Here is a 26,045-nt window from a genome sequence, read left to right as displayed (position 1 = left end):
TTTTTCTTGACTTTTAATCGCAAATATCTCCGTTTGGCAAATATGGACTGATCGGTTTTTGCGAACAAACTCTTCATATACTAACACAATGAAGAGTGTGGAGGAGACGGACAGACAGATAGAGAGGGTGGGAGGGAGGGACAATAAGGGAAATTTGGTGGAGGAAGGGAGACTTGAAAGCAATCAAATCCAACAAAACAAGAAGGACAAAAATTATCAGTTAGGTGGTAAACCTGCGAATCAGAGAATTTTTAAGTCAACAAACAAATACATTTGCAAATTATCCCATCTTTCATTAGTTTTTACATTGTCGGATATTCGCACTTCAGAAACCTTCAGGAGGAAAAAGAATAAAATGACGAATAAGATGATGGCACGCAGCTGCCGCTTTACCAATAGAGGAACTGAATTTAGGTATACTGCCCTCTGTTGACGGAAAATGGATATACTTTACTGCTATATTTTATATGCTGCCATCCGATCCCACCTCCTCTTCCGGTATCCAGAACTCGAAAAACATTCTGATTTCACTGCAGAGCCGAGATTTATCACAGTTTGAACACGATTACGGGCTGAGAAGTCGTCGTAGTTAATAACCTACGACGAAGGCACATGATATGTCGTCACTCAAAGAATTTGAGGTGCGTATTTAAGCATTATGACTTATGTTAGTCGCGAGCGATATCACACTGAACTCACAGTCACACTGTCAATACCATTGTATTGAATACTGTGTGTCAATTGTAATTGCTTTACATTGTCATTGGTGGAACGTGTGAAAATAAAGTGACCTGAGTTGAGCCAGGCAGTGCATGGTGGTTTAATAGTGACTAGTATATAGAAGATTCGGCCAGCCTATATTCCCTGCATACAATGATTGACAATGTATTGTAAATTTACTGTAGGCCTAGGCGAAGTCTCCTAATAAAATACTGTATAGTCTAGAACATCTCACCAGGCAAATGACAGTTTTCACGTAGTGCATAGTGTCATGACAAGAAGTGAAGGATGTTTTGAAGAGGTGTAAGTAAGTGGCTCCGTCAGAGAATGTTCTTGTTTTGATGATGATCGAAAGATTGGTCTGTATCTGGCTGTCGGGAATATGTTCTGCGAAGACTAAGTCTGGCTTCGTGGACTCCCGAGGAGATCCAGCTGTATTAAAATGTCGAAAAAGATGAAAAAAAAAATCCTCTCTGGATAGACGAATTTTCTGTGAAGTGTAGTTTTGACGCTACTCTGGCCAGGGACCGATCAAGATCTTCAACTTGAATTTGAATGAAACTGAAACTTAAAAGTAGGGAAAGGAGTGTGGGGGCTAATGTATTGCACTTTCATATCCATTTAGATATCTTGAATTGTACAAAACCAAATTTCACCAATTGAAAGTTAGGCCCACAGGAAATATTTATTTCCAATCACTTGTAAATTTGAAGCAAATCTGTTCTCGGAAATTAAAGCTACGGTGGTACATCATGTTCTCCCTCTGTGCAAGTGGATGCGGTGCACGCTGCCTTTACAATCTGAAAAGTGATATCATAGTTAGCCATCTAATTACATGTGATATATCTTTCAATTAATCGGAGGCTTAAAAATCAGTGTAGAGGTGAATCCACTTAGGCCCCCTCTGGCAAGTTGAAAAAAGCTGGTTGAAAAATGTGTCTGTGTGTGCAAGTGTGCACATGTGTCTGCCTCTGTTACATCTGGCTGTCTGTGTATATCTGTGTGTATTTGTGTGCACTCTACAAGTAGGAACTGCATTTCTCAACCAACTCTATTCAACTTGCCATTTAATCATTCAGTGATTGTTAGCTCCTGATTACCGGTACTCGAAAATATATCACATGAGATGTTTAGATTGCTGACTTGAGATTCAGATTGTGTTGGGTATGATCTGGTTGAAATTTACAGGAGTGATTGGAAAAAAAGCTGTTACGTATATCCTGTGATTTTGGTACAGTTTGGTTGTGTAGAATTCGAGCGAGATAGGATCTTTGCGTCAGGGGTGTGTGTGTGTCTGACAAAGAGCTGTGCTACATACAAGATCTTTACTTGTAATTATTGCCAGGTGGACATTCCAAGGTTTAGGGGCCCATAAACAATATAATAGATGCCCTGTACCTTACACTTGGAATCCACAGGATTTTCTGTAGCTACTGTGATGAATTGTCAGGGTATGGTTCAAATGGAATTACTCTGATAATTTTTTTTTCCTGTTGCTCGATTAATTCGGGACAAACAAAAATCATTCATCTCTATGCCCTCCATCAGAGTGATGAAATTTAAAAAAAGACACAAACCACAAACAAAACAGTAAGAAGAAGCCCTTTGACTTTTATGTGCAATGTACACTGGGAATAATAAATTTATGACATTAAATCAACCAAAGGTTGGGTTTACCCTGATGACATTTTAAAGGAGCAGAAAAGTGAGTACCGGTATAGGAGCCTACCATTCTGTAATCCCAAATAGTGTAAAAGTGTCATTCTGAGGTCATTACTGCAATACCTAGACCTAGGGGTTTCTGCATTAATGCTGTCATTAGATCAACAGTACACTGTACAAGCCTCTGATGAATAAACAAAAAGTTGTGATGTCTGTAGAGTTGTTCATTTGATGACATTAATGGTACCCTGGGGTACCAAATAAAGATCAGTCATTTTGTTGAATTACTTATTTTCTATTTAAGGTTGTACCCTGGGTTGCCAAAAAGTGGGAAATTATTTTGGTGTGACCAAGTTCAAAGTCCAAATTAAGCCACACACGATAGCTAGCTGGAGCTAGCATGCGCTAGCCACTGCACTGCACTGCACTGCACTGCACTGCACTGCACTGCACTAAAGCACACGCTATTGCTAGCACAGCGTACCATGAATGCATAGTATAACATGCAGTGGCATGGGAATGACTACGTATGTACACGCACACACAGTGCATGCATTTCTCTGCAGCTGTCCTCGAGTGGACCTGAGGTGGCGCTACACAATGTGATACCCCGGGGTACTACGGTACCCTGGGGTAACGCGTGATGCATCATTTCTTTGAAGTTTGTAACACACAGAACTTTGCCATCTATATAGGTCTACATGAAATATCAACTGTAAGCAATCCCAGACACTGTGCCTACTGAGTGACAGGAAGTGACAATTTTGCTGAAATGCATGTCTTTATTTTGAATTTAACTTGGGAAATGATAAAAAGCTTGACCTATTTTTCATGTAAACTTTACAAGCCATGTTGTGCGTTAAATTTGAGTGTGAATCTTAGAAGGCATCCAGTGCTGTCCAAAATATTCAACAATTAATTGTGATAGGGGCTGTAATAGTATCTGTCAGATATGAGAAATACCAAAAGCACTGCGGTTCATAATTCGTATAACACGTCAACAAGCTGTTACCCTGATGTTCAGTCATTGTCTGCTAATTTCACTCTCATATTACGGTATGTCTTTTCTTCTATATGAGTCTGAATGTTGGGTCTCCTATATCAGTTGCCAAATGTTACATATAATAGTAGTTTCCTGGTACTTCTAGTGCCTGCTCTGTGTCGGCTGATGGTGACACAGCTGTTAGGGAGACATCAACTGAAGTTGGCAGTCACTTTCTGCTGTCAGCCTGACCTTGTAGTGCAGTGTCTACTGGCAGGGTGTTGACAGTGAACTAATTCTTGTTCAACCATGGCCTGTGACAATTCAGAGGCCATGAAGTAAGGTAGTCTACAATCCTCATTCTGTGAAGGGTGTGATACACATTATTTTGGATGTATACACAGCGTGAAATTCTGTTTGTACCCAGTTGTACCTTATAGCTAAGTTATCCTAGTTGTGGTGTAGATGTCAACAAGGCAATTTGTCATCTAGGCATAGTACTGTACTTGACCATTTTGGAAGGAAAAGTGAAGCCTGCTCATTGTGTAATGCCCCATAATCTGTCAAATCTGACAAAATATGGCAATATTGTCATTTATGGCATAGGTACAAGGAACTTGACTCTATCTGTTTGAACCTAATCAAAAGATTTCATCAAGAATTTGTCAGTTGGTTAATGTATGAGACACACTTTTGCCTTCATAAACATGTAGATTGAGAGACAGCAGCAGTATCAGTAGAACACATCAATTGGTGAAAGTTTAAGTGAAATCGGACCATCCATTCAAAAGTTATGAATTTGTGAAGTTTTATTTCGATGATCACTGGATGTAAAGACTACTACAGCTGGTGATGAAATACATGTCGAATGATGTAAAGAAAATACAAAGAAAAATCAACATAATTTCACTTTTCTTGCATGATAAAAGAGCACACGACTTGCCTCTTTCAAAAGGCCGGGGAGTCATTAACATTTAATGTCAGTTACAACTTACAAGTTTAGGGAATGTGTATTTTTTTCATGAAAAGAAATTTAGTGTAATTCTCTGTATATTTTCCTTATATTGCTCTACGCATGTGACATCATCAATAGAAGTAATCTTCTCATCCAGCGGTATCTACAGAAATTAAAGAAACTCTTTAATGGATTGTCTGATTTTCCTCAAACTTTCACTGCTGTGTTTTACTCATATTGCTGCATAATCTCAGCCCACATGTATGTATAATGAAGGTGGACTTGTCCTTTAGGACATGCAAGCCAGTACATCCTTAAATGAAAAAAATAATAGAACATTACAAGAATTTAAGTTGAAAAAACATGGAAGTCATCCTCATCTAAACATCAGTTGGTGTTTTTTTTTATCAAATATTTCCTAATAGTACTATAAAGGAAATGACTCCCTCTTTCTTTGGAAATGCAATAAGACTATTATGTCCTTTTTTTTCTCTCTTGAGTTATGAAGATTTTCCTTTCTTACGAGATTAAAAAACAACAACAATGATATTTCATGTACACAGTCAAAAACAAAACGGCTAACAGTATCCAATGAAGATTACTCATCAGCTAGCAAGATGACATGTAGTTAATACCCAAAAGTTGTAATTTTTGTTTTTGTTTCTTTTTGAAGCTTTGACAATTACACCATTCTGTTGGCTCAGTTTCAGTTGCTGCTGTGGTGAAAACTACAGTGTATATCACTTCAGGGCAACATCTATAATCAAACTACGGTCAAACCTGTCTATAGCGGCCACCCAAGGGAGACGAAAAAAGTGGCCGCTATAGACAGGTGGCCGCTATAGACAGGTTATCCAACTTTGTTTGCATTGCCTACATGTACATGTATCATTGTATACATCTATAAGTACTTACATGTACATGTATGTGTGTACGTATGGATTGCGCACGTGTGTTTCATGCATTAAACAATGCTAGTGTTTATGAAAATGTTGCACGAAGCATGCGTGCATTCGTGAAGAAAGGGTGACACTAGTGCATTATTATGACTGAATGAGTGATGAATGCAGCGGTGGCGATCACTGAACGTTGCCCATGAATGACTGGCACGGCTACAAAGCAGAAAACATGCTGAATTATTGGCTCTGTGGCCGCTATAGAGAGGTTAAAATCTACCGTGGGAAATAAAATTTGTGGCCCCTGGCCGCGTTAGACAGGTGGCTGCTATACACAGGGTCTTTAACAGGGCTTTTCTCTTGGGGAGATGTTTCAGTGGCCACTATATAGACAGGTGGCCGCTATAGACAGGTTTGACTGTACCAACAAATTTGTGCACAGGTATACTGTAAAATGACATAAAACTTATCAAATATATGCTGTCTTTAGCAAGCTGTCTTATGTCATGCTATTAGGATAGTAAGACTTACCTTAGAAACTTACCCATAAGGGAAAAATCCCTTGTTTCACTTTCTTGACAGAGGGTCAGTGATTGAGGGAGGACCTCACATCATGGTGGACACTCCACGTCAGTAGCTAGCCAGCTTTGTAAAAAAACTTGGATCCCGTTGACATTGGCAATGCACTCATTTCCAGTCTTGTGCAAAGCCAGTGATTGTTCCCACCCTTCCCCCAGCGTTGCTTCTTTATGGGAGAAAGCTGAATTGCGTGTTTGTGTGGAAAAATCAGCGTTACATGTGTCAAGTGCATGCATGTACACTCAGGGGGTCAAGGGCAAGCCTGTCAGAGTTATACATCTAGCTGTGTTGCAGCATTAGTCATGTCAACTGTGTCCCCATGTTTGGGGTCATTTTGGCATGACTCCAAGATGTGACTCCAAGATGTGACTGACTCACTTTGTCTCTTTGCTGTTTTTGCTTGTATTTGGCAGTGTGCAAGTTACAGTAGTCACTGCTGTTTCAAGGTTGCAGTCCAGTGGGCTTTGCCTTAAACTTTGCAGTGAAGTTACAGTGTATGTGTGTACAGAATCATAGTTTTGTGTCAAAGGAGGAGCATTATAATAATGTCTGAAGAGGTGATAGGATGGTTAGGAATAATGGCAGACCTTAGCTGCTTCTTGGTGAGTTTGAAATCATTCGTGTGTGTATGTGGAAGATGTGTGTATTTAATGTGACAACAATATTTATATCTAATGTGTTGTTTTCTTTTATGTTCATTATCCTATACATAATGTTGTGTTGGCAAAGGTAATGAAGTAATTTTAAGCAGTTGCATCCAGTACACTATCAGAATAGTGTCAGACAGGCAAAATGTTTATCCCATGTCTCTAAAAACTTACCCTCTGCAGAAACCTGACTTTGACCCTGAGCAGCATGTAGAGCAGCTGGCATGGCGGGTCCTTGGTGGGGACACTAGAGATGGACCAGGCAGCTTCGATCCCAAGAAGATGCTGAATGCCTTTGTGTGCACCATTGATGATCTCAAGCTCAGCTCGCAGCGGGTGGAAGACAAGATCACAAAGCTGGAACATGGCATGAAAACTGAGATGAAGCAGCACGCCAAGAGGATCTCACAGTTCCAAGAACACAACAAGGTACAACGAACAAGGAAACACTGCCGGCTGTAAACTTGGAGGCTGCGATCAGAGTTTATTGCCTCTCATTTAATTAAACTATTCAGGTTCTTTTAGGTTTCTATTCTCTAGATTGATACTCCAGCATCGTTGAAACATTTGCTGACATTGTAGACCTGTTCCATTTTCCATTCAAAGTTTCCCACAGCAATGTAACAATGACTTCCTGTCTTGATCAAATTATTTGGGTGTATTGTACGCCTTCCCATAAATGCCTCTTGTGGTATAGTTTAGGGCAGGTATAAATCTGTGTATTTAGTTATCTTTGTAAATTTACAATCCATCTACTCTCTTGTCAAGTTATTGAAATACTGTATAAGCTGTTTTTGTGAGGGTTTAATTTTCATGAATTTCGTGAATCACTGTAGGACCGCGAATTTTCAACATGCGAAAATATTACCATGCTCTAAGGTAACGGCATATGCACAATAAGCCTCGTTGTCAATTCGTGAAAACATCTTGCTAAAATGTCTGTGACCTCCCCATTCACAAAAATATCTGTACGTGAAAATAAAAGCTTATACAGTATGCAATAAGTGATTCCATTCATATGATAGATTTTGATAAATACAACTTTGAGATATGAAGCAAACTAAGACATCATCACCTCTCTATCTTTTCTTCTTTACCATCATCCTGTCCTCCGAAGACGGCCTTCAACAATTTCCAAGAGCTGGATGAGCGCATCAACAGTGTGGCCACCAAGGTGGTACACCTGGGGGACCAGCTGGAGGGAGTTAACACGCCCCGCTCCAGGGCGGAGGAGGCCCTCAAACTCATCCAGTACTTTGCTGACTTCATGGATGACTTTAACCCTGTGGCTGACATTTTCAATGACCCCTTTAGGGTGAGTGTCATGGTCAAGAAAATATTGTGAGGATAGGTCTTTGTAGGATTACTAGTAGTGATGAATGTGGTAGCAGTATGAATAATTGAAGTAGTAGTAGTTATTGCCATGTACAGGGCAAATGTAAAGTCTCTATATTATAATCTGTGCAGTGTCATGCCCTAGAATTATTTTCGTTCACTTTGTGGCAATGGTCACACAGTGGGATCTGTATGTCTTGGAAGGTATGTATTTGTGTTCATCACATGCATGAGTCAAAGCAGCAAAATTAGATTGAAAGATTGTGGGTCCCAAATCTTGCATTCTTTAATAATAATAATGATAATGCAGGGTACTTATAATGCGCCAATTCCACATAACTAACGTGCTCAAGGCGTAGTAGAAAAAGTGAGTTATGAAGTACAAAAATCATTACACAAACATGCACATGAAAATGAATGACACAATAATGATGATGAAAAAAAAATTCATAATATACAATTCTACTGGAAAACGGTTACGAACAAATGAGTCTTGAGGGCAACTTTAAAGGAGTCAGCATTCGAAATGTAATGGATAGCTTGAGGCAACTGATTCTACAGGTAAGGTCCAGCATGTGCAAATGACTGATCCCTCCATGATTTCTTTGTTTTTGGAACGACAAGCAATCTACAGTCAGATGACCTTAAACATCTGGGAGGATTATAAAATGTCACCAAATTAACATTGTACTGTGGGGCAGATCCGTGTATGCAATGAAAAACAAACAGTATTTATACAATGCGAGATTCAACGGGTAACCAATGCAATGTGGACAAAACAGGGATAATGTGAATATTTCTTCTGGTTAGGGTAACAATACGAGCTGCTGAATTTTGCATTTCTTGTAACCGTGAAAGTTGAGATTGTGGTAGCTGAAATAGGAGTGCATTACCAAAGTCAAGTTGGGACGATTATGTGAGCATGAACTATTTTTTTCTGTGACTGAATGAGTTAAATACTTTAAGTTTTAATAATGCCTTCTTACTCTTGTCCATTGCAGTACCAAGAAGCAGCTGATGTCATTCAGAAGTTGCAGCTTATTGCTCAAGAGTTGCCACAAGACCAGTAAGTGTGACAAAATTTTAGGAAAAAGGGGCTAGACTGCAAAGATGACTGTGTTTTATCTGCAGATTATGAGTGTTCAAATTTCCATTCATTATGGTCTAATATGAATTTCGCCCATTTTGTGTCCTGAAGGTATGAAGGTATGCGATGTTTGTTCTGAATATTTCAAGTTGAAATGCATTTTATAGAAGTCTTCAGTGCATTTGAATAAGTAAGAAGAATGTGGAGTTCATATTACATGAAACATTTTACAATCTGGTTAACCTCACTGCCTATACAACCATGAATTAGAATACTTTACATACTGCAATAAATGATCATGTGTTTGCATCGTATTTGGATAAAAGGGAATGGCTGTAGAACGTATCTTTTATTCCATTTCCTTCCCTACAACAGGTTTGAAAAGCCAAAGAAGAAGATCCAAGGTAAATATCTTGTGACACATTTTGTGTAATTTGTTTGAATCACATTTCACATGCTTTCTTCATAATGACACATGCCTAAAATTGCAGTATTTAAAAAAGGAGTTATTCCTGCCAAAAATTTAAGTAATGACATTGCTTTAAAGGCACATAAATGTAAATTGAGGCTGTTGTATTAAATGTGGAATCATTTAAAAGCCAGATGCCGTAGTATTCTTTGTTTGAACAATGAAATGTGGTTTTCTGAAGTAGTATATCTAGTGCATTGTTTTGGCAAATACAATCATCTTGAGAAAATCTAATTACCAGAGGGAGACATGGCAGTCAATCATGCATTCATTTTGTGTGCATGCAGCTGTTATAAGTTATCAAAAGTTCAAATTCAATGACAGATTTTTTTTCAAGTGCTCAACTTATGCAAACTAAGCTTTGCTGTTTGTGTATAGTTATCATGATTTAGATAAGATTTGTATGATCAGAAAGATTTCGACAGCTGTTCTTTTGTCCCTGATGTTTTAGAACTTCCTCAACAGATGTGTGATAATGTCTGGCATGCTTATCTCTTCACGGCATTTCACTGCACCAGTTCATTCCAAACTGATGGAATGTAAATTTGTGTTATGTAGGATGTACAAGCTGATTTGCTATGACTTCAGTTTGTTTGTATAGGTACATGTGTTGAGAGAGAAATGTTGTCTCAAACAACGAGTTTTCAATGCTTCATTGGGAAAAGTTTTTTACGCTTATGTTTCTATTGGGGATTTATGTCAGTATGGTTGATTTAATGACTTAGCAAAATAACTTAGTAAGGCATCAAATAATCATAAATGATCAGTTACTAGTATTGCTCATAAGTAGCAAATGTCTGGATGCAGATATGTATGTTTTGGAAATTATTAGTAATCACATGTTCAAAGTCAATTTGTCAGAGAAACCGCTGGTGTATAGAAAAGTAACACTTTGTTAGAGGAATAAAACTAAAAGTTGCTCTGTTATTCACTCTGTAATATACACACCAATACCAATGATCTTGTTTGCATCTCTTCATTTTAGCAGGCTTACTTTACTATGAAAACACCCATGTGTGAATACTCTGAGTCCAATCAGTGAAATCTACTTTGTTTTGTCATATACTTTCTAAAATTTTGATTGAAAGTATTCCCAAGGAAAATAATCAGGCCCAGGTAGTTGCCCCTGACCAGACCAACCCCCTGTGGGGTTAAAGGTAGAGAAGATTAACAGAAGTAGTTTCAGAGACATGTGAAGAAAAAATGATGATGAATGTGTCCATGTCTTGGTATGTCACGTTCAGAGAAATACACAGAGATTGAGGAAAATCTGATTGAAGACTTCAGGCATAGCTTCAGAGAAGGAGACAAAGAGAAAATGAAAGAACTTGCCAGCATTCTCATACACTTCAAGGTAAGTGCAAGTTTGAGGCAGCACATTACTGTCTAATGGGATTTTTGATTGGGTAAAAGCTTCATTAATTGTGATGCTTATCATAGGTATATTCATAGCTTTCATGAACCTTGATTTATTAAATTTTAGTTATCTGACAAAGCTTTAGAACTTGTTTTATTCTTTCTTCTTATTGGACTCATAAAACTCTTATCTTGAAAGTGAAATTCTGTCAAATATATGTCGTACTATGAAAAACTTCACCAAAACATCACAAACTCCAAGATTCTCAATTGAGAGGATTAATCTTTGCTGTTATATCTGCTGGAGAATGTCATGTACATTATGCTGGTACATATGTGATCATATATGACATAACATCGATGGGGCAACAAGACCTCGTATCTACAAAATATACAATGTTCAGGAGAGCCAAAAAACATGGCGGCCAAAGCACTGTGGCGAATGGGATAGCCTTACCTTTGACATGCCTTGGTGGCTTCATTTATGGAGTAGGACAGTTGGGATTTGGACAAGATATCAATTAACCATTATTTGACCATTAATCCAAAAAAGTCATTTTCTCCAAAATTGCAGATACAAGGTCTTGTCACCCCAGCGACGATAAAAACATAGGCATACTATGATAGGATGTTCTCACTTATATTAAAATTTTTACTTTGCCAGTGAATGTCCCTTGAAGCCTTTTATTAATTCAGAACTTGCTTGAAGTTATGTGTCAAATTATTGAAACAATATATCTCCATTACACACACCTTCCTGTTTACAGGGTTACAATCGCTGTGTTGATGCCTTCATTGAGGAGAGTCAAATGGTAAGAAAACTGATTTTCTCATTCTCGTGCATTGTATAATGTCCTGTGATCAGATAAAGGGAGATACTAAGCAAAATGTCTTCTGCTTGCCACCCTTTGTTGAAATACTATGGATGTGAAGAGAATGGTAAAGTGTACTCATTAATGATTGAACTGTGAAGCCGATAGTGCCCAGTGTATTTCTAATGAAAACTATGACAGGTTGCAGACTCAAGATGTGTTTACACTGCAGATGCTGAGAGGCATTGGAAATGTATCATTTCAGTTTGTTTCATGCTTTTCAAATATCAAAGTTAGACATATTTATGTTTTATTTTTTTCACAGAATTGTTACATCATGCAGGACGTGTGCTCTGAGCTGCTACCTCTCTGCAAAACGGTAATGATAGATTATATCATACTGGAAGAAGGCTTAATTTCAGAATCAATATTGGACTTTACCTTACTGTTCATTGAAGAAGTGCCACCCATTCAATGATATGTATTGATATTGTCATTGTAGAGTGTTGTAAATGATAGACTTTCAGTAGCATGTACTAACTTTTGTTATTATCAAGCATTTTTGAAAATTTTGCAAAGCTCATTCTCAACTACATCACTTGATATCATAATTTCCATTATTACCCGTATCGGGCATCTGAGCTGTGGTTCTACGAAATTGCATTCCCCTCGTATTACGCACGGGATTGCACGCCAGCAGGGAGAAGAGGAGCAATTTTCCATATTTCCCTCTTTGGCAAACGCCTATGGGATTTGCGTGTTAAAAACGAGGGGAATATCATCTCCAGGCACTTGAGCTCCCAGTGAGGAAAATTTACTGTTGATGACAGTTTCTTGCGGAGAGGTTTTGCGACGAAGGGCAAATTCCCATAGGTTAACACGTAAAAATAGAGGACGATCCCTGTGCCTGTGTGAGTTGGCTGTTATACGCGTGCCGCATACCAGCTGTGTATAGGGATGTAGCACGCAGTGTGGTGTAGAGCTCGAGCTGGCGCCGAGTGGAATACCGTAAATTTGGAAGTTGTAGAAAGTTTACATTGTAATGATTCGTTTTACTGCTCAAGATGCCTGAAGTTGGTAATAATAGTGATAAGGACTGTCTACTTTGGGGGGATATGACATTAATTACCCTCACTAGAATTGTATTGCCCTCGTTTTCGACTCGGGCAGTACAATTCTAGTTCAGGCACTAAATGCCGTATCCCCCTCGAGGCCAGTCCATATTATATTTATATGGTAGTAAAGTCAATAAGGGAGTGGAGCATATTGAATATCGTTGTTGAGGCAACAAAACGACGCATCTCAAAAATGTCAAATGTTCAGGAGAGCGAAAAAACATGACAGCCAAAAAATCATAACAAATGGGATCGCCTTTCCATTGACATGCAGTGATGGTATCATTTTGAGGGTGAGACAGCTAGGATTTGGACAGGACATCACTTAACTGATTATCTGACAATTGAAATGATAATTTTCAGCAAAATTTGAGATACGCGGTAGAAGGTCTTGGCACCCCAGTGACGATGTAGTGAAATCTTGGTTTATTTATGAGAGGAGAAGTGGTAGTCGATGCTGTGAAAAAGTGAGTCAGAAATCTTAAGTTTTGGTTTCGATTCATAGAGCCTTCAAATGTCTGAGAAATGAATGTTAAGTATTCTCATATGAAATGCATTTATCAGTCAACACTGTGTGTATTCTATTGGTCTAGGTGAACACCTTGGTTCATGATGTCTTCAGTAGTCCTGAGAGTGTTATGGGACGATTTGTTGTCAATCTGTATGAAGACAAGCTGCAGGTTAGTATACACACCTTTCAACGTATGTTGGCTGTATTGTGCACATTGCATTCTTTCTTAGGCAAAACAAATCATATCATTGTTGAATGTATGTCACCCAAACATGTTATCTCGGAGTAATATTTATTAATGTGCTTTCACCACATATCACTGTTAACTGGATGTACATGGTTTAGAAAGATTTGTCTTTTGCAAATCCATATATACATCTTTACTTCGGTCATTTTGCGTTTAAAAAAAAAAATGTGTGTTTTATAATTATGTTATATCAGAAATCATTTTTGATATGACTAATGCTCCTTTTCTGCTAAGGTCATGTGAGGAGGGGTGAAAGATGAGGCTTTTCATTTTTATGTATTATATTTGTTGCTCCTATTTCCATGATCTAGTTTATCTTTCAGTACGAGAGCTGTTTCTGGCTTATGATAAAAAGAAGTATTATTGCCATCCATTTTTCATTCTATCAAAGCATAACATACCTGTTAGTCACAAGAAGATATCATGGAACTTTTTTGAATTAATATTCATATAAATTTATCATTTTTGCAGACCCATGTGAAAAAGAAACTTGATGATAAGAAAGACTTGGAACATTACCTGAAGAACCTACAAGAACTGTACATTCAGTAAGTATTGTTCCGTTTTAAGATAAAACTTTTAAGAATCACTTATCTTGATACTTTTCAATAAATACTAGTCATACAGAATATTGGGTAATGAATGCATTTATAATGAATGGAAATGGAGATGATTTCAGTTAGGAGCTTTAGAATAGTCTCCCATTCATTATTCAGTATCATGTCTAAATCTTGCAAGTGCCAGTTGTTACAATCGGTCATTCATGGGAAAGTCATATTTGCAGTGAACAATACATCTCTTCTCTCTTTAACGATTCTTATTATACCCCCACCCACACATAGTGTGTAGGGGGGGTATATAGGAATCATCCTGAGGTCGGGTGGCCGGTCGGTCGGTCGGTCGGTCGGGCGGGCGGTCGGGCGGTCGGGCGGTCGGTCCGTTGCAAAATCTTGTGGGTCGAACTCCTCTCTCATTTTTTGAGCAATTGACCCCAAATTTGGCATGTGTGACCACTATCAAAGGTAGATGTGCAAGACACCTTTTTCGTGAGTATCACATAATGCGTTGCCATGGAAACGGTATATTTTCGTAAAAAACTTGTGGATCGAACTACTCTCTCATTTTTTGAGCAATTATCCCCAAATTTAGCATGTGTGACTGCTATCAAAGGTAGATGTGCAAGACACCTTTTTCGTTAGTATTGCATAATGAGTTGCCATGGCAACGGCAAATTTTTAAAAAATCTAGCAAAATGTTGTGGATCGAACTCCTCTCTCATTTTTTGAGCAATTGACCCCAAATTTGGCATGTGTGACTGCTATCAAAGGTAGATGTGCAAGACACCTTTTTTATTAGTATCGCATAATGCGTTGCCATGGCAACGGCATATTTTCATAAAAAATTGTGGATCGAACAACTTTCTCATTTTTGGAGCAATCAACTTCAAATTTGGCATGTGTGACCGCTATCACAGGCAGATGTGCAAGAGACCTTTTTCGTGATTATTTCATAATGCGTTGCCATGGCAACGGAAGATTTTCATATAAATCTTACAAAATGTTGTGGATTGCTCTAATTTCTTAGTTTTGAAGCAATTCAGTTTGAATTTGGGATATGCGATCAATGTAATGTATATTTGTGCAAAACACATTTGATGTGTGTGGTGATGAATCTGTTGCCATGGCAACAGAATTTTTTTTTACCAATCATACAAAAATGTGTGGATTAGCCTAACTCCTTCAGTTTTCAAGCATTTGGCTTAAAATTTGGCACATGTGACCACTATTGTATGTAGATGTGGATACTTACTACTTCGTCATTTTTTATCCATGTGTTGCCATGGTAACAGCATAGTTTGAATGAAAGTCATACGAAAATATTGTGGATGAAGTTAACTCCCTCAGTCTTAGAGCATTTGACTTGAAATTTGGCACACATGACCACTATAGTATATAGATGTGCAAACTTAATCTTTCGTCAGTGATGAACAATGCGTTGCCATGGTAACAGCTTTTTTAAACAAAAAAATACAAAAATATTGTGGATTCAGCTAACTCTCTTTAGTCTTCAAGCGTTTAGCTAGAAATTTGGTACACATTACCACTGTGGTACGTAGATGTGCAAAGGTAATCTTTCGTCAGTGGTGATCAATGCGTTGCCATGGTAACGGCATATTTTGAATGAAAATCATACAAAAATATCGTGGATTCAGTTAAATCCCTCACTGTTTGAGCATTTGGCTTGAAATTTGGCACATGCAACCACTATAGCATATAGATGTGCAAACTTAATCTTTCGTCAGTGGTGAACAAGGGGTTGCCATGGTAACAGCAGCTATTCACTAAAATGCATACAAAAATATTGTGAATTCAGGTAACTACCTCAGTCTTTGAGCATTAAGCTTGAAATTTGGCACATGTGACCACTATAGTACGTAGATGAGCATACATAGTCTTTGGTCATTGTTGATCAATGTGTTGCCATGGTAACAGTATGTTTTGAATGAAAATCATGCAAAAATAGTTTGGATTCAGTTAACTCCCTCAGTCTTTGAGCATTTGGCTTGAAATTTGGCACAGGTGACCACTATAGCATATAGATGTTCAAACTTAATCTGTCATTATTGTTGAACAATGCGTTGCCATGGTAACAACAATTTTTCACCAAAAAGCATGTGGATTCCGCCAACTCCCTCAGTCTTTGAGCATTTAGCTTGAAATTTGGCACACCTGACCACTATGGTATGTAGATGTGCAAACTTAACCTTTCGTCATTGTTGATCATTGTGTTGCCATGGTAACAGCATAGTTTGAATGAAAATCAATATAAAAATATTATGGATTCAGGTAACTCCCTCAGTCTTTGAGCATTTGGCTTGAAATTTGGCACATGCAACCATTGTAGTACAGAGATATGCAAACTTTGTATTTCATCATTTTCGAACAGTGTGTTGCCATGGTAACAGTGCATTTTGAATGAAAATCATACAAACATTTCGATTAGATCCTAACTCTCTATGTTTAGAGCGTTTTGGCTTCATATTTGGCACATGTGACCTCTACATTACCTAGATGTACAAAAACTCTTTTGTCAGTGTTGAAAATGTGTTGCCATGGTAACAGTATATTTTGAATGAAAATGATACACTAATATTTTGAATTCAACTAAGCCCCTCATCCTGTTAGCATTTGGCTTGAAATTTGGCTCATGTGATGGCTATGATACATGTATAGTTGTGCAAAACTTCATTTTTCTCGTAATATCCAACATTGTGTTGCGCCGTGGTTATACAATTTTTAATAAAAACCATAGAAATCGTCAGTTTATTTATCTTGCTCACTCAGTTTTTGAGCACTTGACTTGAGATGTGGGACATTTGACTAACAGTGAGCAATACATTTATTTACTGTTGGACAGTGCATTGCCTTGGTAATTTTTTTTTTCATTAAAAAGTTAAAAAAAATCCTGGTTGAGCTAATTTCCTCAGTTGTGGGTGGGGGTATATTAATCACAATGAGTGATAGTTCTAGTTGGTAATGTGAAGTTTCTGTGTAGCTTTTACATTGATCAAATGCTATTATTATGTTTGGTTGTCCAGATTTAATATACCATCATTTTGAATGCATTGGTCATAGTTAGACAACATCACTAACATTTCTATTACCATCTTGAATAATAAGAAATTATATTTTGCATGTATTTGTGCAGCTTTTAAATCAAGTTTTCACAATTCTTGATGCTTTAGAGTACATACTGTACAAATCCAAGCTTGAAATGCTGACGAGAAATGTAGGGTGAAATCACACGCACGTGCGTATTTTCCCATACGCCTGGCTGTCATTACGTAAGTCTCGTAAATATTTTTGTTCACAGGACAGACAGACTGACCACAGCACTGGCCGAATATCGCCTGGGGTCAGATGCCCACCTCCTCAGCCGACTGACCAAGAAGATTTTTGGCTCCTACCTCAACAAGTATAATTTGGCGGAGACGAAGCACCTGAGGGAAAAGATGGGTGAACATTTGGACCAGTATTACAAGGGCCTGGGCCATGTCAAGAAGCCTCCACAACCAACTGACAGGTAGGACTGGAAAGCAGGACATTGTCCTCTGAGTCTCGCAGTGAAATTTTGCCCATCTGTGTTATCACTAAACTCCATTGATGCATTAATGTAAGCATGTTGGGAAAGCTTCCTCTCTTACTTTTACTCTAATAGCCTCCTTTGATTTAACCCGTTCCCTACAGGAACCTGTTGACCTGTGTATCAAGTCTGTGGGGATTCCATAATTCAGTATGGAAAGGGTTAAATGAAGAAGAATGATTTCAGTCTAATATCTAGAAAAGACAAACAATGTATCGGATCAGTATCATAGAAGGCAGTTACTCTCAGTCCCATAATTTGTGTTATTTTGCAGGAATGGAAAAATCAGATCTGTAAGTAAGCATTTGATCTCCAATGATAATCTGTTACATCCTAGGTGTGTTGGCATCATGAGTCTTAAACTGTGACAAAGATATGGTTTGTGGCTGGTTTTGGTTTGCTTTGGCTTGTATCATACTAAGTTTGATAGCACATAACAACATGTTTCAACAAATTATTGATAATAATACTCTAGGTCACCCACTGTTTTCAGAATTTCATGATGAATTTGAATTCTTATTAAAGTCACCTGTGATACTCACACCTGTCATCAATTAGGTTCCAAGACCTTCAGAACAGGATCCGCACCAAGGCCCCACTCAACATTGTTGGTGCAGCCCCAGTGGTGGACTATAAGGGAGAAACTTTTTTGTCCCAGGAACTGGCTCTCAACCTTCTCTATGAAGCCAAGCTCAGTTTCACACGATGTCACCTGGTAAGACTTGGCATGTTGTCTTGTCACTTTATTTCATAAAAATGGAGAAAAAGAATAGCTAGTGCAGAATGTGCTTGTTTCATTCATTATGAATGCTCTGTATTTTTGGCATCTAATAGACAACACTTCTCTTTACCTCTCTCTCTTTTTGTTATCAAAGAAGAGCATACTATTTTCTTCCGCAGCTTATTAGATTAAGATGATCTGTGCAAATCAGTCCTTAATTTTCAGATATCGATAGCATAATCATCACATGTTGTATCCTCCAGTATCTGTTTGTTAGCTCACCTGAGCCAAAGGCTCAAGTGAGCTATTGCGATCGCCCTTCGTCCGGCGTCCGTCGTGCGTCGTGCGTCGTGCGTCGTCCGTCGTCCGTCGTCCGTCGTCCGTCGTCCGTCGTCCGTCGTCCGTCGTCCGTCGTCCGTCGTGCGTCATGCGTAAACTTTTTACATTTTCATCTTCTTCTTGAAAACCCCAAGACCGATTTTCATCAAACTTGGCAGGTAGCATCCCTAGGGGGTTAGGAACTCAATTTGTTAAAATGGGCACCATGACCCACCCAGGGGGCCCCCAGGGGGGCCCAAACCCCCCAAAATTAAGGAATCTTTAAAAATCTTCTTCTCTAGAACCAGAAGTGATAGAGCTAAGTTAATACTATGAGTTAGTTCATTGATGACTGTAGTTTCAAGTTTGTTCATGGCAGAATCAGGGATGCCCCCCTTGGGACCCAGGGGAGGGGGGTGGGGAGGGGTTCTAATGGGGCCTAAATTGTACATTTTCATCTTCTTCTTGAGAACCCCATGACCCATTTTCACCAAACTTGGCAGGTAGCATCCCTAGGGGGTTAGGAACTCAATTTGTTAAAATGGGCACCATGCCCCACCCAGGGGGCCCCCAGGGGACCCCCAGGGGGCCCAAATCCCCCCAAATTAAGGAATCTTTAAAAATCTTCTTCTCTAGAACCAGAAGTGATGGAGCTAAGTTAATACTATGAGTTAGTACATTGATGACTGCAGTTTCAAGTTTGTTCATGGCAGAATCAGGGGTGCCCCAGGCACCCAGGGACCCAGGGGAGGGAGGTGAGGAGGGGTCCTAATGGGGCCTAAATTGTACATTTTTATCTTCTTTTTTAGAACCCCATGACCCATTTTCACCAAACTTGGCAGGTAGCATCCCTAAGGGGTTAGGATCTCAATTTGTTAAAATGGGCACCATGTCCCACCCAGGGGGCCCCCAGGGGGGCCCAAACCCCCCAAATGAAGGAATCGTTAAAAATTTTCTCTAGAATCAGAAGTTATACAGCTAAGATAATACTATGAGTGAGTACATTAATGACTGTAGTTTCGAGTTTGTTCATAGGAGATCCAGGGGTGCCCCTCTTGGGGGCAGGGGGGGGGGGGGTTGGTTAGGAAGGTCCAAATGGGGGCCTGAATCGTACATTGTCATCTTCTTCCTGAAAACCTCATGATAGATTTTCGTCAAACTTGGCAGGTAGCATCCTTAGGGGGTCAGGATCTCAATTTATCAAAATGGGTACCATGCCCCACCCAGAGGGCCCCAGGGGGCCCCCAATTCCCCAAATTAAGGAATCTTTAAAAATTTGGGCCCTTATTGTACATTTTCATCTTCTACTTCAGAATGCCTGGTCAAATTTTGGTAGAGCTGTGAATAATTTAGATTAGTGACTGCGTGAAAGGTGAACTTGCGATGCTCAGGTGAGCGCTAGACCCGCGGGTCTCTTGTTATGTGATTGATCAGATTCATTTTTGTTTTCTTGAAAAAAAAAACCTAACACCTAACTGATGGAAAATATATTCATTTATTCAGTAGCCTTATTTGTAATTCTCTGAAAGTCTTGTCCATGGTATAAATATGTTATTTTAGTACATTGCTCAGTGTGTTTGTAGCCTCTGATGTCATGCATGGCGCAAATATGCACGTGAAGAGTCATTCTCTACTGATAAACATAAATTATGCTGCATATTATGTAGTGAGGAAACTAAAAAAAGTGTTTGTGCAGTATCGCAAAGGCCTTACAGGCATTTAATGGCTCAAAGGATTTCTTGTTTAATGTACCCTTGTCTACACACCACTGTAGCTCTCCACACAGTCCAACCTTGCCAAGAATGCTTATGAAGTCTTCTGCATCCTCATTGAGTTCATGTGCATTGAACACATCGACTACGCCCTGGAGCTGGGTCTGCAGGGCATCCCGCAGGGGGAGCCACGCAGTCCCCCTGCCAGCTACTTCTTTGAGATTGTCTGCCAGGCCAATGCCATCTTTCACCTGCTGGAGAAGCAGTTCAGTGACATCCTTGTCCCTCTCATTAGGTGAGTACCTCTCCTGCCCTGTGATTGTCGGCTTGGTAACATTCTCAAAGATCCAGTATTTTTGGTGTACTAGGTTCATGAATGTCTATTGTCTCTAATGCTCTGTAAAAGGTGTTCAGTGTATTTTTTCCCAGCATTATATGGCTTAGTGTATTTGGGGAGTAAGCAGAGGTCATGAAATATTTCAAGGTGGTCAATATTATCAATTTTTTGCTAGGTTTGGAAATTTGGTACGTTATTGTGTTTATTTTTGTGTTGCAAGATAATGATTCTTTCCAAGAGTCAGAGAGAAGTATGTTGCATATCAAAGCGCTATCAACTACAAAAAAAAACAAACAACAACCCTGAAACACATGTTACATACAATCTGATTAGAGAAGTAATGTCTTCATGACATACATATGGTTTAAATGGTTTAAAAGAAGTAACAACTTATGATTCTGTTGAGAGATCAGCCATGTTATTTGTCAGTCAGTCTTTAGAAATCAGAAGCTGCAAAATACATTCGTTTGCTTACACTTTCCAGCCATGGGAAGGCAAATGCAGGAATACATACTAGGTGAAAAGTTCATTAAGTGATTTCTGTCATTTCTTTTGCAATTTGTTGCAGTTCCACGGAGCAGCATACCGAGTGTGTAGCGAAGAAGAAAACTCTGATGGATCAAATGGAAGGGAAACTGGAGCTAGGAATAGACAGGTAATCAAGACTAAAGTGTGTTATCATCCGTCTTGTTTTTAAGTTCTCTTCCCTCCATTGCCATGTGCAGGTAATAGTTACTCATAATTCAATTTATAATCCCTGACAATTAACAACAACAACAACAAAGTACTGTAAAAGTGCAAAACTTTTGTGCCATTGTTCACACTGGGCCAATTTCACCACATGTAGCAGTATAGGGGAAAATGGTTATTTGCTTGTACTTCCAGGGATACTTTTTATTTCAGGTTAGTACTCATTTCAGACACAAAATAGATAATATAGCAAAACTGATATGCCAAACAAACCCATTTAAGACAAAACAAAGATCCAAAATGTGGGTTGATTAACATGGGAGTGTGTGATAAATTCTGAGTCCATGTCTTGTTTTATTTCAAGATTGCTGAATGCAGTGTGTGGCTGGATTAAACACCTCTTGGCCACTGAGCAGAAGAAGACAGACTTTAGGCCAGAGGCAGAAGCTGGAATGATGACACCATTTTCTCCCGTAAGTGTGTTTGATGGCCACAGTATTTCTTGTCTTTCAGATGCAACATATAACATGCAGTTTTACCCAGAGGCAAAGATTCACATTATTTAAGGATGGTGGAGGATAATTTTTGGAATTTACTACCATACAAAATTATGTGATGATGATCTTGAATTTGAAACTGACATTTTTGATATCATGGAAATGTCAGCTTTAATGCATGACTTATTTCGCTTGAATATTATGACTGCTATTTATGTTATATAGTGCACAAATCAGATTACAAGTCCAAATTACAACAGCAGAATGTTCATCACATGAAGATGCATTGTCCAGACATATCATTTGGACATTTACTTGAACAAATTTTGGAAAACTTTTGGTTAAGATCCAATTTAGGGCAAGCTTGGTATTTGCCGATGTGCCTGGATGAAAAAAACAAAAACAAAAACAAAACTAGTAAAATGTCTGTAAATGAGCTGGTCTTTTCTCGTTGCAGTGAGTTTGATGAAGGGCAGTCAGACTTATCAACCATGATAAAATGTATCTATGGCAATAATGAGATTAACAAAATGGTAATATGGTATGTATTCACTGAGTTGGCGGTATTTTCTGTCCTTTTCAGGCCTGCGCTAAGGTGATATCATACATGGAGAGGCAGGTTGAGACAATCAAGCGGTGCTTAGACGGCAAGAACATCAACTCCACCCTGGCTGAACTTGGGATCCGATTCCACCGTGTTATCTATGACCACCTACAACAGTTCTCATACAACTCCACAGGTAGGGAATGCCAAAATGACACTAATCTCTGGTATGTGACCTTGTCGTCATATGCCCCTTTAAAGTTTACTTTGAGAACTTGATAGAGTCACTCCATTCCTACTCTTATTTTTTTTTTTCAAAGTGGTAAATCCCCAATTTTTGTTCTTTATTTATTTATCTGTCTTGTATTATATTAGCTTTTATCATCTATACATATATATTTCTTCATCATTTTTGCCTTCTTTTTGTTTTTTCAATTGCAGGTGCTATGCTGGTCATTTGTGATGTCAACGAGTACAGAAGACTGGTCAAGAACTTTAAGGTTAGTTTACAGACATTTTCATCTAATCTCAAAATTTTGTGTAAGCCATGATGTATTTTAAATGAGTGATTTCATCCAGAAAGTGAACTCCCTATCTTAACTTGCTATACTGCCCTTGAGAAATTGTGTTATATACAAGTGTTTAGGTGGTCAGTCAATGATTTGGACAGTGATCTTCACAGTTCCAACAAAAAGTAGTCCTGTATACAGTGGACTCCCGTTATAATGAAGTCCTCGGGACTGGCAGTTTACTTTCATTATATCGAAATTTTGTTAAAACCAAACAAATAAACAATAAAAATACATAGAATGGATAATGTTGTGGCCTGAAATTTTACTTTGTTGTAAGTGGAATTTCATTATAACCGTGTTCCTTCTAATGGGAGTGCACTGTATTAAAAAGTTGTTGTTCAGTCTTTGAAGATGTGATTAACTTGCAGTGTCTCCCCCCCAACATTCAAATTCAAATTCAAATTCAAATTTTATTTCCATTCAATTGACAACACCAACAACAACAAAAATAAGATTCACATTATGGTAAATCATTCGTCACGTGTTCAGTACAATAGAGGTATCTATTCTTCTTTTTATGCCTCCGCCAACGAAGTGGCCGGAGGCATTATGTTTTCGGGTCGTCCGTCCGTCCGTCCGTCTGTCCGTACGTACATCCGTCCCGTTTTGTTTTTGTCGATATCTCAAGAACCGTGTGGTGGTTTTACATCAAACTTGGTATGAGGGTATATCCTGGGGGGATAATACTTTGTTTGGATTTTAGGGTCACGGGTCAAAGGTCAGGTTATTTTGTGAAAAAAAGGTCGAAAATTCATGTTTTTCTCCATATCTCGCAAATGGTTCAAGGTATCTTCATGGAACTTAGTGTATATTCTTGTTCCAATGGGCAGTGATTATCTAGGGAAGTTGGGGGTCATGGTTCAAAGGTCAGGGGGTCAAACGTCAAGGTCAACTCCTCAAAATATCACTACTTTCCTTATATTTATGCAATGCCTGAAGGTTTTTTTTTTTAACTTGATGTATGCATGTATTACCCAATATATATTTTGTGGGAAGTTTCTTGTCAAAAGGTCAAAGGTCAAAAGGTCAAAGGTCAAGTGAAAGTGCTGAATTGCACTTTTTCCTCCATATCTCAAAAGTAACTCAAGGTATCATCATGAAACTTACATATTTATGGATGTTCAACCTAACAGTGATTCTCTTTAGAACCGTGTGGTCAAAGGTCAAAGGCCAGGTTTAGATAATGCTATTTTCCCATTTGATACTGAAATTATACTTTTTCTCAATACCTTGAAAATTACTCAATGCATAAACTTATAAAAGGGTCAAAAGTCAAGTAAAAATCATCAGTTCCCCAAATACCTGCACTCTGACATTTTAATCATTCATCCAATTGAACCTAGTTCTAGGAAAGTGAACATTCAGCACATTTGTGGCAAACCTGTCATTTTAATATTTTGCCAATTGTGTGAAACTGTCATCACACATTGTCAAGACATTGTACTATAGACCTATTAGGAGAACCATGCATTATGGCGGAGGCATATCAGTCGCCGTAGCGATATATCTAGTTTTTTTTCAAATGCGTGATTCCTTTCTATAGGTGCCTGTAGTCAACACTCTGTTTGAGATGCTGCATGCACTGTGCAACCTACTTGTTGTAGCACCAGAGAATCTACGTCAGGTGATCACTGGTGATCAGCTGGTAAGTCACATGATAACGTGTCTTGATCCTTCAGCCTCATCACATCTTGAGGAATAAACACAGTACCCAAAACTTATATTAAAATAAAAACAAAGGAACAAAACAAAACAAAAACTAGTAGTGCACAATGTCAGTGGAGCTTGTACTGGACATTGTTGCCTAGATACAAGTAAAGAATATGCAGTGACACAAGAATTCTTTTGCCCGGTTAGGAGAAAGATCTTCTGAAGGGCAAAATTAAAAGTTGAATCTTTATTATCACTTTCAGCTATGTATTTGATGAAAGTTATGTTTGATGAAATCTGAATCAAATTTGTTTAAGCATTAACAATGATACAACAATGACAGAACTACTTTCTGCTCTTGCAACACCTCTAAGCTTATCTTACACAATCCTAGAAACCTTGTGCAAGTATTTGTTGCAACGAAATCATCTGAGATATTTTTATTAGATGCCAGGAGTCGAAGTAAAAGTCCAACTTAAATGTTGTATTGTTAGTGTCTAACACAAAGAAATAAACCAGATATCCATGCAATGTTAGTAAAAGGATTAAACTATGACAGGTTAACCACTACGGAGCATATTTGGGTATTTCGTCAGAAAGATTAGGGGTCAGAGATCAACATTACCAAGTAGCCATGTAGAGTCATTAAATATTCTATGTTCAGTGCAGTGAAAACCTCTTTTATTTTTAGTAAAGTTGTAATAGGAAAGCCTGATTTAAAAAAAAAAAAAAAAATGTTTGTTTTCTGTTGCAGGGTGGTCTGGACAGATCGGTGGTCATGTCATTCGTGCAGCAGAGATCGGACTTTAAGACCGCTAAGATTGCCCAACTTCTCAGATAGCCAAACATCTGACCAAGGATGTCTTGATGTGACTCCTTTCACTGTTGGCGACTTCTTGCTCTGCAGTGCAGTGTTCCAGAGAAGCGCCCTCATAGCTTTGACAGAGAACTGGCAGGCACATCCCATCGGTTGGATTAGAGTGTGGTACACCTTGCTATCCTGTACTGGCAGTGTGTTCTTGTCCAATGAGCTGAAAGTATTCTGTGTGAATGCACACATTTCAAAGAGGATGTTTGGTTTCTTTCACATGATCTCATGATTTATGTTGGCATTCATGTTGGCAACAACAATGAATGAAAGCTCACAAAGTCATTGCAGTCATAATCTTGTAGGGTTGTTGCATCATACAGATGTATACAGATGGACTGTAAAGTGACATTTTACCACATATTGAGGGGTTTTGTGACATTTCTCTGCATTCCAATGTACTTACAGGAATTTGCTGCTATATACAATTGCAAAATTTTGTCTTGTTAAATCTTATTATTGAACAAAAATGGAAACAAATATTGAAAAAATTACAATACTGGTTGACAATTTTAGATATCTAAGGTAGAGATGATTGCATGTTAAGAAGTGCGTGCATTCAGTTATTGATTATGGTTTTTTTTTTTTTTTTTTCAGGTCATAGATAAGAAGCACTGTGA

The 26,045-nt window shown here is 38.4% G+C and overlaps 1 protein-coding gene across 1 annotated transcript; it reads left to right on the top strand.

Moving 5' to 3' along the window:
* Positions 1-492: 492 nt before the first annotated feature.
* On the top strand, positions 493-26,045 carry LOC139721508 (exocyst complex component 5-like). The gene is made up of 19 exons (XM_071632823.1): positions 493-641; positions 6,625-6,870; positions 7,559-7,756; positions 8,778-8,842; positions 9,239-9,267; positions 10,577-10,686; positions 11,456-11,500; positions 11,826-11,879; positions 13,209-13,295; positions 13,845-13,921; positions 17,247-17,456; positions 18,075-18,231; positions 20,330-20,562; positions 21,173-21,259; positions 21,659-21,767; positions 22,375-22,531; positions 22,777-22,835; positions 24,451-24,552; positions 25,312-26,045. The coding sequence occupies exons 1-19, from the start codon at positions 618-620 to the stop codon at positions 25,396-25,398; spliced, it is 2,136 nt and encodes a 711-aa protein (XP_071488924.1). The 5' UTR covers positions 493-617; the 3' UTR covers positions 25,399-26,045.

The sequence above is a fragment of the Diadema antillarum genome, unplaced genomic scaffold (genome assembly GCF_040938485.1).
Source record: "Diadema antillarum isolate AM-2024a unplaced genomic scaffold, OU_Dant_1.0 scf00000145, whole genome shotgun sequence".
In the NCBI taxonomy this organism is placed as follows: domain Eukaryota; kingdom Metazoa; phylum Echinodermata; class Echinoidea; order Diadematoida; family Diadematidae; genus Diadema; species Diadema antillarum.
This window is presented reverse-complemented; position numbering and strand designations above follow the sequence as displayed.